This window comes from Lathyrus oleraceus, chromosome 3 (genome assembly GCF_024323335.1).
Source record: "Lathyrus oleraceus cultivar Zhongwan6 chromosome 3, CAAS_Psat_ZW6_1.0, whole genome shotgun sequence".
In the NCBI taxonomy this organism is placed as follows: Eukaryota; Viridiplantae; Streptophyta; class Magnoliopsida; order Fabales; family Fabaceae; genus Lathyrus; species Lathyrus oleraceus.
This window is the reverse complement of record NC_066581.1, coordinates 5685898-5704990: the sequence shown is the minus strand read 5'-3', so window position 1 is coordinate 5704990 and position 19093 is coordinate 5685898. Positions and strand designations below refer to the sequence as shown.

The window sequence follows — 19093 nt, the reverse complement described above, 5'->3', positions numbered from 1 at the left end:
AAATGAATGGGATTAAAACCATGGCAAAGATGAGGATGTCTAGTTATCTCATGTAAAATTTCATGTCCATCTAATAAAGTATGAGGATTTCACAAATGAAATGGCAACATGTGTCACAAAAAGTCAACATTTGACCAAGCAGGGGAGAAAATCTCAAACAATTAGGAAATGCCACAAATAATTCCAAGAAAATTCACATGTAAAGTAGACATACAAGAGTAGGTTCATGCAAAAATCAGATCAATTGGAGGTCCAGAAGCATGGTATCAAAAATCATGAAGTTGCACATCAATGGTGTGACACAAATTGTCACACCCTAATTCAAAAAATCATAACCCACAAACCAGCAATGATAAATTCACAAACTCTACACCAAAATCACCATGAGTGTGTCTAGTTTAAGCACAAAAAATTTGGGAGCCATTGGATAAAGTATCACCATTTCACAAATGTTTTGGCAAAGTGTACAAAATATGCATAGATGTCACAAACCCTAATACCAATTAAAATCCATTGATCACAAAATTCTGAAAAAATTATGATAAAATACTAGAGGTCATGATGAGCATTTGGCAAAAAACCCCATGAAAAATGGATTTAAAATGAATGATTTATGAATTTTACAAGATTGGTGATCAAATGAAATAATTATTGAAATGAAAATGAATTAAATTGGATTAATTAAATGGCCGGATGGCAAAAGCGTAATATTGGACCTCATTAAACAAAACGACGCCGTTTAGGCGCGGCCAGGGAAATGTTTTGATTGGCTCATGGGCCAACATGGCATGCAGCACGTGAGAAAGAGGAAAATCTGGGCAAATTAGGGTTCTTCCATGTACAGTACATCTCATCCCCTTCCCCAAATCGTGAATTTCAAAAACGCCCAGAAATTGGAATCCAACATATCACTAGAACCAGCACACCACACACATTAAGAATCCATCATCCATTTTTCTTAAAACACGCTAACACTCATGAACCGAAGCTAAACATATTCACACATCAGATTTCAAGTCAACATATCTTTTAGCATAGGCAACCATTTAACATGATTCAAACTTCAAAATGATTAGCATGGTGTGATTTAACTAAAGCATATCATGTTTTTTGGAATGGTTAAGGTCGAGGATTTACCAAATTTGAAGAACAGCTGTGGTGCAGTTGTTGTTTGGTCGTTTTGAAGTGAAACAGTTGCTCTTTATGCTTCTACAAGGTGGATGGAGGAAACGCCTTTGCTCGAAGAAGCTTGAAGATAACTTAATTCAAATCTGCCATGGAAGGGTGCTTTGGAAAACAGTTGCAATGAAGCTGCTTACAGATGGAAAAAAGTGGTTGCAAAGTGCTCACAAGGTTGCTTGGAAGGTGAATCGAGCAAGGCAAGGCTTGGTTCTTTGGAGGATTTTTGAAGACTTTGGAAAATGGCCAAAAAATGAATTTGAGAGAGAGTGAGATTTTCTGAGTTAGATGGCTGCCACTAGGGGTTTCATTTGACAGAAAAAATGTTATACCTCTGCTGTTTTAGAGTACAAATCCAAGTTCATGGAAATATGGGATAGAGTTGTTGAAAAATGTACTTTCTTTCCAATTTTCAAGCAAGTTGGCATGGGTGTATGTACTTGCACGAATTTGACTTTGTAACATGACCAAAACCACATTTCTGAACTATTTCAATTGGCCAAATGGTTAGAAAATGATTATTTTGAAAAGTCAAAATCCCACTTTACTTGAAATTAATTCAAGTAAGTCAAAAAATGCCATTTTGATCCATAAGGTTTTGGTACATGAAAGTTACTTTTTTGGAAAGAGGAGATCAAATGTGACTTGTAGGAAAAAACCCCACCCAAATTGGCCAAATGGTTTGAGAGATATGGCCTTTTGAAGTTCAAGAATGTTTGAAAATGATTTGATCATATCTTGCCAACCATACATGGGAATTGAGTGTTCTTGGACTTTTTGGAAATGGGAGAACAAGATCTTCAACTTTCATGTTGGGAAAAAATTCATTTGAAGCTTGTATCATGATGTAAGTTTGAGGATCAAGACTTTCCATTTTGGGCAGGTTTCAATTACAGGTCCAGTTTCCATTTTTGGAAATTTCTGATCTGGCTTCAAATTCTTCCATGACGGTGTTTGACATGATATATGAGGCCTATTTGGACATGAATAAGCTCTCTCAAACCAAATCCCACCATCAAAACCATAAAATCAGACACAGTTGACCAAGTTTGACTTTTTAGGGTTTCTGACTGACTGTGCATTGACTGATGACTTCTGAACATTCAATCCTCGACCAAAACACTTCAAATGGATCCCCAAGTCATGTGAACATGTTGGACCAACCCTAAGGCCTTGGCTCCTTGAGAATTGTGCTTGCTTGCTTGACTGACTGATCTCCTGACCAGTTTGACTTAATTTCTTGATTGGCTTGCACTTGAGGCAAATGGGACAATGCAATGCTATGCAGTGGACCATGTTATGCTATGACCTAATGTGAGAATGTATGTACAATGATGGGTGCAAATTTGAGGTGCTACAAGATGTCCAGATGTCAGAATGTTATTGATGAAAAATTATCTGTCTCTGTGAAACCAAAATCCAAGGAATATTTCTGGTACGGATAGACATTGCATGCGTGAGTCATACTAACCCATTTGCTGTTTTGAAGGTGTTAACCGGTGCGCATAGCTCTTCCATTCAGACATACAGTCAGACTCAACAAATCCAAGCTGATGGATCTTCCCAGCGCCGACATCCTTGAACTGAAAGAGATGATGAGGGGATTGTTCAGTATTGTGCAAGGGCTTGCCTTGGGACAGAAAGCCATGTCTGAGAGATTGGAAAGGATTGAGAGCTGGATGATCAAGGAGAAAGTTCAGGGAAAGGCTCCATCATCCGATGTAACAAATCCCTCTGGCTCGGTAGCAAAGAAACTCTCTGACAGTGGTCCGCTCAAAAAGGAGGTTGAGTCAAGTGGTGTGCCGGCAAAGAAAGAACGCAGTAAGGATCGTTATCATCCTTATGCTGTTGCTGTAACCACTCTTGTTGGTAACTCACCTGTACCCCCGCAACAACCACCACCTCAACAGAAGGCACCGAGAGCTAGGAGCCAGGTGAAGAGAAAGAAGGAGGATCGTCAGTTTGAGGAGCCACCTGTGACCTACACCCTTCTGTTCAGGAGATTGAGGGATTTGGGGTTAGTCCAGCCAAGGATTTTGATTCCCATAGCACAACAGAAGAGGCCAGCACACTATGATGAGAATGCCAGTTGTGAATTCCATTCTGAGGCACCCGGGCACAGCGTTGAGGGTTGTAAAGCTTTTAAGCATGTCGTCCAGGACATGGTGGACTCCAAGACCATCAGCTTGGCCCAGATAATGAGTGGGGATGTCAACCCGGTACCCAGGCAGGGTCCTGTAAGAATGAAGATGGTGAAAAAGGTCAAGAAAGGAATGGAGACGACTGAGGAAGATCAGCTAAAGGTTCCCCTGGCTGTGGCTCCAAAACCTCCGGGGCAGGATGGAGTCTTCCCTGTGGTTGATAATTGTTGTGCAGCCGTTGCCACAGAAGGGTATGTATTGATGGGAGACACGACCCAGAAGATGAAAGAAGTAGAAATGGACATTGGAAAACTTGAAATACCCAGTCAAGCAATCGAAACCGTCCAGGTGGAGAGCGCTCTTGTTGTCGAGAAAGAGAAGAAGCTGTCCATTTCTTCTTATAAACAAGCTCTAGAGGTGGTGAAAAACAAAGAGGCCCGAGGTTGGGGAAGGATCATTGACATAGTGGTGAAGGCAGACATGTTTGGGATTGGTTATCCAGATCAAGAGTCGTCTAGACCAAACAGAGGACGTCGTCCACCGTACATCTTTGTCAGTGCAGGAATGCTGGATTCTGATCATGCTTGTTCAGTGAGTGAAGAGATTGACTGTGACTGCGAGCTCGAGCTGTGGATAAAGTCGTGCGTACCAGGCGATTGGAGGGCCTCCAAAAGCATCACTGTCGCTCATCCGGAAGTGTAGTATTTCTGTTTTAATTCTGTTTGCATGAAAGCCATACGTTTTGCCCGAAACGTACTGGTCCATTGTAAGGGCCATCTCATGTGTTTCATTTTGCAACGTTTTGCATCAGTAATAAATGGATGTTTTTGTGATTAAAAACGGTGTTCCCTGTTTTTCATTTTTTGCAGTTTAAAAAAAATAAAAATGGCAATGTTTTTCGTTTTTCTTTTGAACTTGTCTCGTTCCAACCTCAAAAGTGATTACCCTCCTGATCTCATCGATAACAATTTGGTTACACCTTTGTATGACTTCGACAATTCGATCTATCATGCCGAAGGAGAAGGCGAAGAAGATTGTGATTTGTTGGAATTAGCCGGGTCATTGAAACCAGAGGAGAAGGTGATTCAACCGCATGAGGAGTGCTCAGAATTGTTGCTCCAAGCACCGCCGAGGTCAGAAAGCGAATATTGAGGCCGCTTCAGAGGCAAGTCAAGAACAGGATGGTATATGTGCACCTGGTTGTATCTAGATACACCAAGGTAGGATATCAATGTTGTGGAGGCACGAGTTACCATGGAGAGAAGACTGTCCTCTAGGGAAGCGGAAATCGGTGCTGAAAGATGAGAATGTGTGTGGACTGTCGAGATGTGAGTTGAGCTAAGCTGAAAGATGAATTCCCGGTACGTCACAACGAGGTATTGGATTGATTATAATGCTCAATTTATCTTCATGGATGGCTTCTTGGCCGAGACCAGATTGAACTGTTGCCAGATGATATGACGTAAACCATGTCCATCACACAAGGGGCATCTTCTGGTTATAAGGTGATGTCGCTCAGTATCGAGAAGGCCGGTGCCAAGTATCAGAAGTCTAGGGTGACTTTGTTTCGTGATATGATTCATCGTGAAAGCAAATGCCATGATGATGACATGATGGCAAAGTCCCAAGCAGAAGAGGGGCATCCGGTGGATCAAGTTGTTTGACAGGTAGAGATAACTCATACTGTTGAGTTCGAATCAGCACACTTATGGAGTGTTGTCCAGCAAGCTGCCGAGGCATGTTGCAAACGAAAGAGGAATCAAGGTTGATCCTGCAAAAAAAAAAAAAAAAAGAGTAGTAGGAACCTCTGATTCTGATACCTTCCGGGGAAGAAACGACTGCTAATCTGGTACCTGGCAGCCCTTAAGGGGTCTATGAGGTGCGTATTGAGTCAGTATGACTAGTCTTGTCGAAAAGAGCACGCAATTTACCTAAGCAAAAATTTTATCGACTGTGAAACAATACACTCACTGCTCGAGAAAACTTGATGTACTTTGGCATAGGCTGCTCGCCGATTGAGACAGTGTATGCTGGTTCATACCACCTTGTGGATGTCCAAAATGGATCTGATCAAGTATGTGCTTGAGGAGCTAGCATCGAACGGACGGGTTGTGAGAGGGCAAGTGATGTCGACTGAATACGATATTCAGTATACCTCCTAGAAAGCAACCAGGAGGAGGGTATTGTATGGTTATCTCGCCCAACAGCCCACTGATGATTGTCAACCAAGGAAGTCTGAAGTCCCTGATGAGGACATCTCGAGGTACTCGAATCGAAAGATTGAGAGTGACCGATCCCGGAGGAGGGGCCTGACCCCGAATCCGAACGGGTTTTGATGTCTGATGGGGAGAGTTTAAAGAGAGTGAGCTAGTGCTTCCCCGATAACATGTGAACGCACCAATGATAGTGGCTGAGTACGAAGTTGGTATCCTGAGTGTCGTACTTTGGTACGTGCATCTACTGGGGCAACACCTTCCTCATGCGGTATGGGATAGAAGTGATATTACCTGCTGGAGGCTAGATTTCATTGTAAAGAGTCTGGATGGATGAGAAGTTAGAAAAGGGCGAGTGGATGAGAACTCGGTATAACGCGTTGAGCCTGGTTGGGAAAAGAGGCTGACAGTTACTTGTCATGGGGCAGTTGTACCCAGTAAATGAAGCGTGTTGTTGACCGAGAAATGCGACCTCGTGGGTAGCATGGAAGAGATGTGGTGTTGAAAAGGATCCTTCCTTCTCAAGACGATCGTGGGGCAAGTGGATAAACAATTATGAATGTCCGTTCGTGGTCAAAAAAAAGGGGTTTCCTCTGACAGAGCCTTGTCGCTGACGACCACGGATGATGAGGATTTTCCATCCCCTGTGAATGCGGACGCAGTTAAAAGATACTTCGTGAAAAAGAGACCCGCTGGACAAAAAGAATAAAAGAGTCCAGGCAAAAAAGGGCATCCCGGCGAACCAAAAAAAGAGAGAAAAGGTTCGGGCAAAAGTTAGGGATAATAAAAGAAAAAAACTGTACACCCGGCAAGTCGAAAACCCCACAAGGGCGACTTGGGCAAAAAAAGGTATCCCGGTGGACTGAAACCCGAAAGGGCGGCCCAGGCAAAAGAGGGATTGAAACGAACAACTGCGTCTGACATGATCGTTTGTGCTTGAGATATGACTTGGATAATCTCCGACAGAAACCGATCGGAAGCATCTTGTTCAGAAGACAGAAAGTGCGGAAAGTCTTGAGGATATATGAGGTGTAACTGAGTTGGAACCCGATGAGATCACAGTTTCACGTTGCCATTAGGATAGATTTTTTCCTTTTATGTGCAATCACCTCTTTCCAGGGTTTGCTTCCTGTGTGTTGCTCGGTTGTGAGCCATCTTTTATTCCAGTCAATAAAGTGCGTGTTCAGTCAAATAATTTTGTTTTTGTTTTCATTACCGTTTTGATTACGAAAACATCCATTCGTTTTGATAAGAATAGTTGCATTTTGAAACATAGAGGTCCCTTCCGATGCATGCTTATGAGGTTGAAATCTGGAAATCTTATTCGGAAGTTTGAGTGACTTAGGCGTTGAAATATCGGAACACCTGGGGCATACCTGAGGCACGCTTTTATCTAACGATCTCTGTTGCAGAGCCTGATCAGGGGCAAGAGATAGTTGAACGGTGAAAGGCCCGTGACAGAGTTGTGACGGCGACCCTGGAGGATTAATCATCTTCAAAGTCTAAGGACTGGAAAGTTTGTATGAATCCCAGGATTTCGATCTTCGTGGGATGAATCAGAAGAGTCTAGGCGAGTCTGGGTGTTCTCAAAAGAGGAAAGCCGACACTGTGGGTGGACGATGGATGCCAATGTTCGGCGACTCGACAGGTGTTCCGTGTCCAATAAGCTGTATTTCCCCAGTAGGTGTGAGGGGGTTACCTCCCTAACAGATTTGAGATCAGTGTCTCCTCAGCGAGCCTGAAGGTTACTGCCTTCCCAGTAGGATTTGTGTTGATGGTTTTCCCTCAGCAAGATCCCCAAGCGGATCGGGTTCGGAGAAAATCATCCCCAGTAGAGATAAGAATGGGTTGCCTCCCCTAGCAGGGTAATCTCCAAGCAGTTCGGGTTCGATGGAATGCATCCTCAGCAAGGTTTGTCTTTCCCCAGCAGGGTGGAAGTTGACGTGATTATAAGATCCTCAACACAGTTCCTGGAGTTCCCCGGTGTTTGTCTCTGGAGGAGACGTGTGTTTATGCATTCATCATTTAGATAAGCGTAGCATATTGCATCATTAGTGCATAGCATTTCCATGATCATGGGGCATTGTGTAAAACAAAAAAAAACTCATGCATCCACATTGCAAACATGTCCATTAGCCCTAGGCCGTGGTGACCAGCCGAGATTGGGTTGTTGGAAAGAGTTTAGCATCGCGCCATTGGATCGGCTTCAGAATTGGGTTCATCAGCATGGTTGAGAAGTTGGTGTTTTCCCAACAAGTGACTCCTTAGTTGAGTGGGTATCCCCAGCAGTGTTACTCCTTGAAGTTGGCAGCATCTTGCAAGCTTGGGTCCATTCCCTTAGCAGCAGTGGGTGTGTCTGATCTCTCCATGTAGAGTCTACCCCTTAAGCAGAAAGTGTCTACCATTTCCTTCTACGCTCCCCACTGAGTTATATCCTCGTGGATGACGGTTGTTTCTGTTCCCTCCCTGACGGGATGGGTTTTCCCTATTGAGTTCTTTCCTCATTAGGATGAGTCTTGATTCAATTTGCCTTCTTGGATCGATCCTAAATTGGCTTCTTGTTCGCTGTCTCTTGTGCTTCCCTGGGGCATAAATGAATAGTCGCTCACTAACCGGCACTCATTCATCTCATCCTCAGCGGAATTTTTTGGCTTCTACCAACGAACCGGTAGTTGTAAGTCCTATCTTCGTGGTTTTCTACCTACAAGCTGGTAGTTGTAAAATCCCACTTTCACCCCCTAGCAGAGGTAGCCTTTGTGGTTCATGCTGTTTGTGGCTTCTACCAACGAACCGGTAGTTGTAAGTCCTATCTTTGTGGTTTTCTACCTAATAGCTGGTAGTTGTAAAATCCCACTTTCATCCCCTTGTTGGAGTTAACCCTTTGTGCTCATCCTATCGATGACTGGTTACTTTTCCGTGGTTTTCTGCCTACTAACCGGTAGATGTAATCCCCTCTTTGTGGTTATCGGTACCCGGTTGGCGGTATTGATATTCTTTTCCCCTCTGGATACTTGCCTTGATCAAGCAGTATTGTCCCCCATTGGGTCTTCCCCTTCTTTTTGGATACTTGCTCCGAGTAAGCAACTTTATCCTCTTTTGATTGGTCATCTTTGCATGCCTAGTCCTGGTACCCTGATGCCTTTCTTTTCGGTCGATTATTCATTTAACAACCTACAACCCGATTATGGATAATCTTCCATGCGAGTGTATTATCTACGTTTTGACGGCTATAGATAATATATCTCATGCACTCTTTGGTCAATCTTTCGATTGTTATCCCCAGCATGGGTCTTTGGCATGCGTGTCGGCTCACGTATCACTGTTTTGTTACCTTCGCCGATGCTGATAGACATGAAGAATTTTCCGGTGTTCAGACCGAGGTGGTATCCAGACCGAAGTGGCATTCAGGCCAGTTTTCCCGATATCCAGACCGAAGTGGCATTCAAGCCAGTCTTTCCCGATTTTTAGATCGAAGAAGTTCCCGGTATCCAGACCGAAGTGGTATTCAGGCCAGTTTTCCCGGTATCCAGACCGAAGTGGCATTCAGGCCAGTTTTCCCGGTATCCAGACCGAAGTGGCATTCAAGCCAGTCTTTCCCGATTTTCAGATCGAAGAAGTTCCCGGTATCCAGACCGAAGTGGTATTCAGGCCAGTTTTCCTGGTATCCAGACCGAAGTGGCATTCAGGCCAGTTTTCCCGGTATCCAGACCGAAGTGGCATTCAAGCCAGTCTTTCCCGATTTTCAGATCGAAGAAGTTCCCGGTATCCAGACCGAAGTGGTATTCAGGCCAGTTTTCCCGGTATCCATACCGAAATGGCATTCAAGCCAGTCTTTCCCGATTTTCAGATCGAAGAAGTTCCCGGTATCCAGACCGAAGTGGTATTCAGGCCAGTTTTCCCGGTATCCAGACCGAAGTGGCATTCAGGCCAGTTTTCCCGGTATCCAGACCGAAGTGGCATTCAAGCCAGTCTTTCCCGATTTTCAGATCGAAGAAGTTTCCGGTATCCAGGCCGAAGTGGCGTTCAGGCCAGTTTCAGATTTCCGGTGATCAGACCAACATTGATACTCTCATATTCCGATGCTTAGTGCGGCGTTCAGGCCATGGGTATTCCTATGTTACCATTTATTTTGGTATTCAGGTCAACTTTCCGTTTCGGTACTCAGGCCGATTTTCACCGTATCAGACGGATTCTTCTTTTGAGATTGCTTCTTTGACGATGCTGACAGGCATTGTTTCATAGGGATTCAGGATCAAAATCCGGGTCTTCTTAGTATTTAACCATCTCCCACTATGATCATATGAAGAATATCCTACTTCATATTCTCTAGTTGAAGACGTTTAAATAGGGGCAACTGTCATACCCCGATTTTGCTCCTGAATTTTTTATGTTTGTTTGGCATGCTTGGCCTAACCTAACTTTGGTTTTACATGAGGATTGGTTTTGATCCAAAGTCATGGTGTTGTGATTGTGGATACCTCTATGGTCTGGGTCATCTGAACAACCAAGTTTCTTGTGTTTCTAACCACTTGCCAGTCTTGTTATTGGTTCATGGATACTATAACCTTATGGTCTTATTTCATGGTTTTGTTCATACACATTATCAGTCAAGTTATTTTCTTCTCAAGAGTCGAACATTCAAGCAAATTGTGAAAACAATCTCCAATCATTTTTTCAACCATTTGTTAATCCATTTCAATTTATTTCATGTCGTTGTTTAAACCAGTACATTTGATTCCATACAAGAAAAATAAAAAAATTGACACTTTTGACCAGTTGTTGACTTTGGTCAATAGTTGACTTTTTGGTCAACTTTGACCAAAGTCAACCCAAATTCATTAAACCCAAAAATTCACCCATAATAGTCCATTGAATTCCATTTACAAGAAAAATACAAAAAAATGAATGAACTTTGACCAATTTGTTGACTTTGGTCAGCAATTGACTTTTTGGTCAACTTTGACCAAAGTCAACCCTCATTTGCTTTTGCCCATCCAAACTTGGCATGACCCTTTTGCTTCAATGTACATCCCATCCTCATCTTCAAGGTCCGAATCACACTACAAATTCACAACAAGCCTATGCAATCCGATTGGCAAAGGAAAGGCAACTGCATCAGCAGCGTTATATTCAACAGCAGCAACAGCAGCTTGCTGCAACAAATGCACCGATTCCACATGGTCAAGCACAAAGTTCTCAGGCCCAATCACAAAGTTCATCTCAGCAAGTATCTGTTTCACCTGCAACACCATCATCTCCTTTGACTCCGATGTCATCTCAGCATCAACAGCAAAAACATCATCTGCCACAACCTGGGTTCAGTAGAAATCCTGGTTCTAGTGTGACTAGTCAAGCAGTGAAGCAACGACAACGGCAGGCACAACAGAGGCAGTATCAACAGCCTGCGAGGCAGCATCCTAATCAGCCACAGCATGCACAGGCTCAACAGCAGGCTAAACTTTTGAAGGGAATGGGAAGAGGAAACATGTTGATCTATCAGAACGATTCTGTTGATCCTTCTCATATAAATGGATTATCTGTAGCTTCAGGAAGCCAACCTGTTGAGAAAGGTGATCAAATCACGCAAATGATGCAAGGTCAAACTTTATATCCTGGATCTGGTTTAGATCCAAGCCAACCACCCAAGCCACCAGTTTCTGCTCATCCTTCTAATAATTGCCAATTGCAGCAGAAGCTACATTCTGGATCAACCAGCTCTTCATTGAAGCAACATAAGCCATTGGCATCTTCTTCTGACAGTAACATACAAATTCCAGTTTCACCGGTTTATTTCAGGTCATATAGCTACATCAACACAGCCTGCTGCTGTTGCTCCCAACCATCACCAACTGCAGGTGCAATCTCAGACACAGTCTAAGCAAATTAATCAAACGCAACCAAATATTCAGACGACATTGCAACATAATTGTCAGGGGCATTCTGAGTCATTAAGTGCATCTCAACCTGATTCACTTAAAATTGATCAACAACCTGGAAATAGTGCTTCTCAAGTCAGTACAAGCACCTCAATGTCTCAAGGTTCTATGGATTCAGCTAGTGTGTTAGCAGTTGCTCATACCGCGTCTTCTCAGTGGAAATCATCAGAACCACCATTTGGTTCCCCCAATCCAGTTATTCAAGTGAGCTCTGTGGAGGGCACATCTATTGGAAATTCAGCTGCAACTGAGTCATTGACTGTTAATCAGGGGCAGGACCCACGGCAGTCGTCGGCTAACTTGCCTTCTCATGCACGTAATTCCGGGCCACAGTGGCAGCATCATCAGCCTTTGTCTCTTAAACAACAATCTTTGTTGCAATCCAAACCTTGCTCTTGTTCTTGAACACAGGCTCCGTCTTCTCACAGAACCAAACACTTGTGTTCCAGAGAGAAAAAGAAACAGCACTGAACAAAGTGGTGTTAATGTTGATGGTAATGTTTTAGCTGCTTCAAATGTTAATAACTCTTCAGTGAAACTCATGAACCGTGTTGATGATGTTGTTCCAACAAGTTTACATTTTTCTGACTCTTCAACTCTTCTGAATCAAAACCAAAATCAAAACATGTTTCCCAATTGGGGTGCTACTCAAATCAACAACAACAACCCTTCAGTTTCGCTAGTTACTTTACCTTCACAACCACTTCCACATCAACATGGCTCAATGCATGGCTTCAAGCCATTCCATGTCAGAACCTGCAAAGTAGCAATAATCAGCAGCAGGGAAATGGTTTACAGGAGTTCAGTTCATCATCATTCACAATGTGGTAGCAACAAGTATATTCATTATGGATGTCATCTTACATCATACCTAACCACATCAATAACAAATCTTACAAATAATGGCAGCACATAATGCATTATGACCAACCTTCAAGAAATGGAAGTTGATAATCTACCAAACCTTCAATCTTTTGTCATGGATGATTTACCTAGCAGTTTGCAGGAACTGACTGTTGGCTCTATTGGAGGGATTATGTGGAATACTAAGCCAACTTGGGAGCATCTCACTTGTCTTTCAGTGTTGCGAATTAACGACGATATTATGGTGACCACGCTGATGGGGGCATTTCTACCTTCATCTCTTGTGACACTATGCATTTGTGGTCTTAGTGATACAAGCTTTGACGGGAAGTGGCTTCAACATCTCAATTCTCTCCAAAATCTTGAGATTGTTAATGCTCCCAAACTTAAGACTTTGCCAAAAAAGGATTGCCTTCATCTCTCTCAGTACTAAGTATGACTCGTTGTCCATTATTGGAAGCAAGTTTGCGGAGGAAGCGAGGGAGGGAGTGGCGTAAGGTTGCTCACGATCCTGCCATAATTATCGATGACGAATTGATCACATAAGTTTCATGTCTAGTATTCCATTATGTGTCACTCCTGCTGCTGCCCAATCTTGCTGTTGTGAAAAGCCAAATTCACATACACGAACTGCTACCAAATCCAGTAAATGTCTTAGTGATGAGGCACAGTCCCAGAAATGAAAAGGAGAAACAACTCACCGCAAATATGTCAGATTGGCCAAGTTCTTCAAGTGGGATTGTTGGCTTGCAACAAGATGGCAGCAGTGGAATCTTAGGTATCCTCAACAATATCATAGCACCTAGAACAGGCAACATTGTAGAATCAACACAAGGCCAACCATTACGCTCACACCTCGTAACACATTTCCTGCAGCAAAACAACAATCGAATCGTGAGAGAAAATTCCATTCTTGGCGGAAATGATTTGCACAGCCCAAAGTTACCCGGTCAGGGAAATCAAAGACTTCGTTTCAGTTCGCTCAACCCAAAATCACGATGAAAAGTCCTTGTGATGACTGAAGTTGTAACTTCCTTCTAATTTTTCACTGCAGTAAACAATACAGGTAATTAGCAAAGGCAGTAAATCCAGAAATTCCCAATTTGGAATAGAGATGAAATTCAAAGAAGAAAGCTTGCGTTCAGTTTACCTTTCCAAGGCCAAGCATCAAAGGGGTCAATCCAGTTTCTGAACATCAAAAAGTGCTTTGCAGAGTTACTCTTCTGGATTACCAAAGGCACCTTTGAAACCCTAATTCACGGAGGATAAAAGAGGAGGAGAAATCAGTAAGAGCTGGGAGGCAATTTTGAAAAGCACAACAGAGAAAATTGGAGGCGGACAAAGATTCTACCAAGAACCCTAAATCCCCAACTCAAAAAAGAGATCGATTGAGAGAAGCGCAACGAAGGAGAAAGCAGAAGGAGGGTCACGTACCTGTTCGTTCACTTCCAAGACATCCCAATCTGGTAGAATTCTCGCCCTTTTGTCGTTCCCTATTCAGATGCATAAATGTGTGCTTATCTACTACCTTCCAAACCTGATTGTTTTCTATGCAAATTATGTTGTTTTTCTTCTTTCGTATGGATGATTCGAGTCGGATCTCGTGGACTAGGTTTAGGGATTCGTTGTGTCAGTTGCATTTGTTTTCTTCTTGATACTTAGGTTTGGTTACTGTTAGTAGGGTTTGGTTTTGTTTTTGGGGGAGTAAGCTGAGAGAGGAGAAGAGAGAGCGAGGGAGCTAGACGAGGACGACGACACTGTTTCATTTCGTTCTTTTTACTATTTAATTTATTTTGTTTTTTTAATACAAAAATCAGAAAATGTTTATATGTTCTTGATTTCTTTTTTATTATTTATTCTTTTTATTATTTAACTTAATTTGTTTTTAACAGAGATAATACGAAAACCATGAAAATGTTTGTTTTATTTTTTATTTTATTTTAAATTTTTAACCCAGTTCATTTATTTTTGGCAGTACTTCAATAGCAGATAGTGTTGAATGGCCTAGTGGAGAGAGGGTAGTTGAATAATATTAGGTGGGGAGGGTTCAATACTCATGTGTGTTGCTTTTGCTTGTTATTTGATTTTATCTTCCTTTAGCATTTTTTATTCTTTTAGTATGTTGATTAATATCTTTTATATACTCATGATTTCATTTGTTAATAATGCATAGTTGTTGTATTTTAGTTTAGTTCAAAACCATTTTTTTTTAAAAAAACTATAAAAATCATACTTTTCTCGATTTAATATCGAGCCCATTTTTACACCCTCGTAAGTCGATTGCTTTTTAAGCATCGCCATCAACCTCACATAGCTTACTCTTGGGCTTTCTTACAATGAGACATGTCCCTTGCACTTACACTCATACATTGTTTAATGCTTCATTATTTCATTCTTTGATTATTTGATTTGATCATATACTTGTTTATATCTTTATTGTTTGACTGTTGCCTACTTGTATGATGTATGAGGCATATATTTACGTTGTTTGATTGCCATGACAACCCCCATTCATAACAAATGTATCCCTCTCCCATGAAATGTATAATATTTATTCTTTCATTCTTTATATCACCTGTTAATACAAGAATTAAAATGAACATTCGATAACCATTTCAAAACAAGATCAAAACCTCGATCCAACGTCGAGTAATCATTTTTCAAAACCTAACAGAACCAGCACGTATTCATCCACCCTTTTGTAAGTCGATTGCTTTATGCATCGCCATCAACCTTGTAAGTCGATTGCTTTATGCATCGCCATCAACCTTGTAGGTCGATTGCTTCATGCATCGCCATCTACCCTTATCCCTAACACTTCTCCTTGCTCCATTCGTCGATTCTTGTTCCGATTAGGTAGCACCCATTAGATAGAACCCTTTGTATGATAACATAGGTAGGATTCCCATATTCCTTTGCATGCTAACATTAGGTAGATATTCCCATTTGTAAATCCTAACACTTAAGCACATATTGCATGACAACTTTAGGGCAGAGTTTCCCCACTTCTAGACCTTTCCGAGCGTCTACGATCTTGTGGCATGTAGTCCGTCCTATTGCAAAGAGGTAACTGCCTAAGACTCGATTCAGCGAGCTACGACACCTACTACTAGGGCGTGAACACATTGCCCACTCTCTTTTGACACAACTGGTGTCCTCCTTCTCTAAGTCCATATTCAGATGGCAACCCCTATCTAGGGGAACTACATCGCCCTGATCCTTGTTCCAGACGAGGTATGTAGGCAGGTGGTCGTGCGAGACCACTCCGGGCACCTTTCTTTTTCTTTTTGTGTGTGTTTTGGTTCGGATGCTGATGTAAGTCCAGTGATTGGCAGTCGGGCTCCATGTTTGCCCTTTTGTGTGTGTTTTGGTTCGGATGCTGATGTAAGTCCAGTGATCGGCAGTCGGGCTCCATGTTTGCCCTTTTGTGTGTGTTTTGGTTCGGATGCTGATGTAAGTCCAGTGATTGGCAGTCGGGCTCCATGTTTGCCACCTTTTTATGTGTAGGTGTCTTGTTTTGTTTGGCGTGCGTGAGCCGAACTACGGCAACTCTGATTCTCATGTTCAGATGAGATACGTAGGCACAAGATGCGATGTCTTGCCGAGTTTGACTAACGACTAACAACTAATCCTTGTTTGCTTTCGCCCTCGTTGCGATCCTTTCTCTCGCCCTCGTTGCGATCGAGACATTCCCTTTCTCTTGCCCTAGTTGCAATTGAGACCCTTATTCCCGTAGTTAGCTGAACTACGTTTTGCTCTGATTCTCATTCCCGATGAGATACGTAGGCATAAGACGCGATGTCTTAGCGAGCACATTTATCCTTAACCCTTAGGTACCCGAGCTACGAAGACTCTGATTCTCATATTCAGATGAGATACGTATGCAGTGGATGCGACATCCGTGCGAGTCATTTTCTTTGACCCTTTCTTTTAGTAAATAATACATTAGATATAACACACACCCTTTAGACAAGAAACAAACAAGAGTGGATCCCGTAGAGTACTACGGATGCGTAGGGGTGCTAATACCTTCCCTTCGCATAATCGACTCCCGAACCCAAGATTTGGTTGCGAGACCTTGTCTTTTCCTTTCCTTTCTCCAGGTTTACTTCGAGCGTTTCCTTTCCCTCCTTTGGGATAAATAACGCACGGTGGCGACTCTCCTGTCATCTTTTTCTTTCGCCGGTTGTTTTTTCGCATACCGTATTTTTCGGGCTGCGACAACGAGCCTTAAGAAGTTGAAAAAGAATGAGAGGGAGTATTCTTATCCTTATTCTAAATATCTTTTGATACGGGACGCTTGACCTAGTTATTCAAAGTATTCACCTCCACTCATAGACTTTTGTGCAATTCAAATCAAAACAACTTTCAACTTTCATCCTCAAACCAATAATTCAATAATTCACATCAACAACATCACTCTCTTTGGACCAAACACAATACTCTGTGGACACCCATACACTCTTGAGGTTAATCACCTTTTATTGGTTAAAACACCTCCTTCATGGATTAATCACATCCTCTTGGTTAAATACCTATATCTAAACCATACAACTCTCTTTGGGTTAATCACCTTCTCATAGTTAAAACCCTTTTCATGCATGTCTTTCTTGAGTCTCAACGCTTAGGCATACCCCTTTTCATGCATGTTTTCCTTATGGGATCCAATACGTAGACAAACCCCTCATTTTTTCATGCATGTCTTTCTTGTGAGACCCAGTGCTTATGCATACCCTCTGTTTTTATGTTTGCCTTGTAAGACCCAATGCTTAGGAAAACCATTACTCATGAATGTTTGTCTTGTGAGACCTGGTGCTTAGGCAAGCCATCTTATGCAGTCTAGTACTGGGAGACATGTTCGACAATCGAATCACTAGTGTCGACAACGAACTTGGTGAATTTTGAGACTTTCCATCCCCTAGCCAAATTGGCTTACCTTACATACTCAGACAATGGGGATATATAGTTTGGCCTGTGGAGGCCTACGTTGAGGCCATTCTGGACCAAAACACGTTCAATGACGTTGGTGATATTATCATGTACCCCATATGTTGTCTTGTCGGGCTTGTCTCTGGACATGGTCAACATCTTGATTACGCTGCACCAGAAACATGTCGAGGCCTTCCAGCCTTTGATCGTGTTCGACAACCCTATTTTCCGGGGGGTTAACCCCCTGGAGAATGTTATGCACTGGAGTTGAGGGCGCTGGTGGTGCCCCTAAAAAATCAACAATCCTACCCATTTGGTGGGTTAACTGTTGATAACTCCTAGTTGTGTTTTCTAGAAGTGGGATAAACATGTTTCCTATTTTTTGTATAATCGTGTGAACCATATTGTGGTTACTTTTATCCATTAACTATCTCATGACTTAGAGAGAGCTATTGGTTAAAGATAAAGCACCCCGTGGAGGGAAATATCCCATACCTCTTGGTGGTTGTCCTAGTTGGCCAATGTTGCCCATGATGGACGCTGAAGCCAAATATGGATTGAAGGGCGATGATGTTGCCATCACGCTCTCTGAATATATTGACGTGCTAGGGCGCAGGCTTGCCATCATTGCAGTTGGCATTGCCATACAGTTGTTCCTTTTGAGGCAACGAGAAGCCTAAATAAGGAGGTTTATGGTCTCTTAGGTTCCATGCCTCCCTAGAAAAGGTTGGTGTGGTTGACGCTTTTGGTGATGAAATCCCCACATCGAATATGCCACCTCTTGACTTATGAGAGTGGGCATCTCCTCGACTGAGATTGGAGCCACAAAACTGCTGACACTAACAATCGTTGATTGTCCTCTTGGATTTGGAGTATTACTTTGGGAAGAAGTTTGGTTTTTTTGAGACATACCGAAAGGATGTTTACCACTCCTTAAGTACATACAACACAGAAGACCACAAAAACGGAAGACACCAAAACAAAGCGTAAGACACTACTTTTCTATAAAAGTATTCGCACAAAAGGGTCCCGCCGAGCGTGCCAATTTTTTTACCAGTATTTTTGGTAAACAATCAAGAGTTTGAAAGTTTATTAGATTAACTCGAAAAATCTCTAAAATCATTTGTGCAAATAATTTGTGTGAACACATTTGCGTGTGAATTGAATGCAGCATAACAAAAAGACTAAATAAAATTAAGTTGTGATAAATAATAAGGTCAAATGCATTAAATGACATTAAATAAAGCAAAACAAAAATTACATGTTCCGTTAAAGGAAATAAAAAAACTTTAAAAAAATGGATGGACGCAGATGCATACATGTTTCTCGCTTAACTATTTCGCTCTTTCATTCGGGCATTCCAGTGGTATGGAGAGTATGTATGAAATTTTGCAACCTTTAATCCTATGTATGAGTCTGTTATTTATTCTATTTACAAAATAACCGTCAACGGCAGTTATGACCACTAGAAAATTAGTTGTACTTGCTCTACGTTCAATCCTTCAAGTTCCAACTAGTCCACATATGTGTGTTCGAAGATGCTATTTGCTTCAATTTATTTATGTGCTAATCATAAAGAATCTTTTGTTATGATGCATGAGAAGTTGGCTTACCACTATTCAACGTTGTTATCATTAGTTGTTGGAGTGTTTTTTATTAAAATGTAACTTTTTTCTACTTTTCTTTCTTTGTTTACTTCTCTCATGTGTATCAGGGAAAAAATGAAAAGAGGACACATTAACAAAAGAGCAATGTGACCCACTTGCTTTTATTTGGATTAATTAGAATATATGATTTGAATGGTTGCATGCATAAAGAGAACATCGGGTAG

The 19093-nt window shown here is 42.0% G+C and overlaps 1 protein-coding gene across 1 annotated transcript; it reads left to right on the top strand.

Annotated features, from left to right (window-relative positions):
- Nucleotides 1-10538: 10538 nt before the first annotated feature.
- On the top strand, nt 10539-12385 carry LOC127128800 (chromatin modification-related protein EAF1 B). Its single transcript, XM_051058171.1, has 3 exons — nt 10539-11318; nt 11467-11822; nt 11881-12385. The coding sequence occupies exons 1-3, from the start codon at nt 10539-10541 to the stop codon at nt 12383-12385; spliced, it is 1641 nt and encodes a 546-aa protein (XP_050914128.1).
- The last annotated feature ends 6708 nt before the right edge of the window (nt 12386-19093 follow it).

What these genes read in the sequence shown, in the direction of transcription:
- LOC127128800 (XM_051058171.1), top strand. Translation starts at nt 10,539, where the DNA reads ATGACCCTTTTGCTTCAATGTACATCCCATCCTCATCTTCAAGGTCCG. An exon ending in TACAAATTCCAGTTTCACCG is followed by an intron (nt 11,319 to 11,466) that starts GTTTATTTCAGG and finishes CATAATTGTCAG; the next exon opens with GGGCATTCTGAGTCATTAAG. An exon ending in TGGCAGCATCATCAGCCTTT is followed by an intron (nt 11,823 to 11,880) that starts GTCTCTTAAACA and finishes TCTTGAACACAG; the next exon opens with GCTCCGTCTTCTCACAGAAC.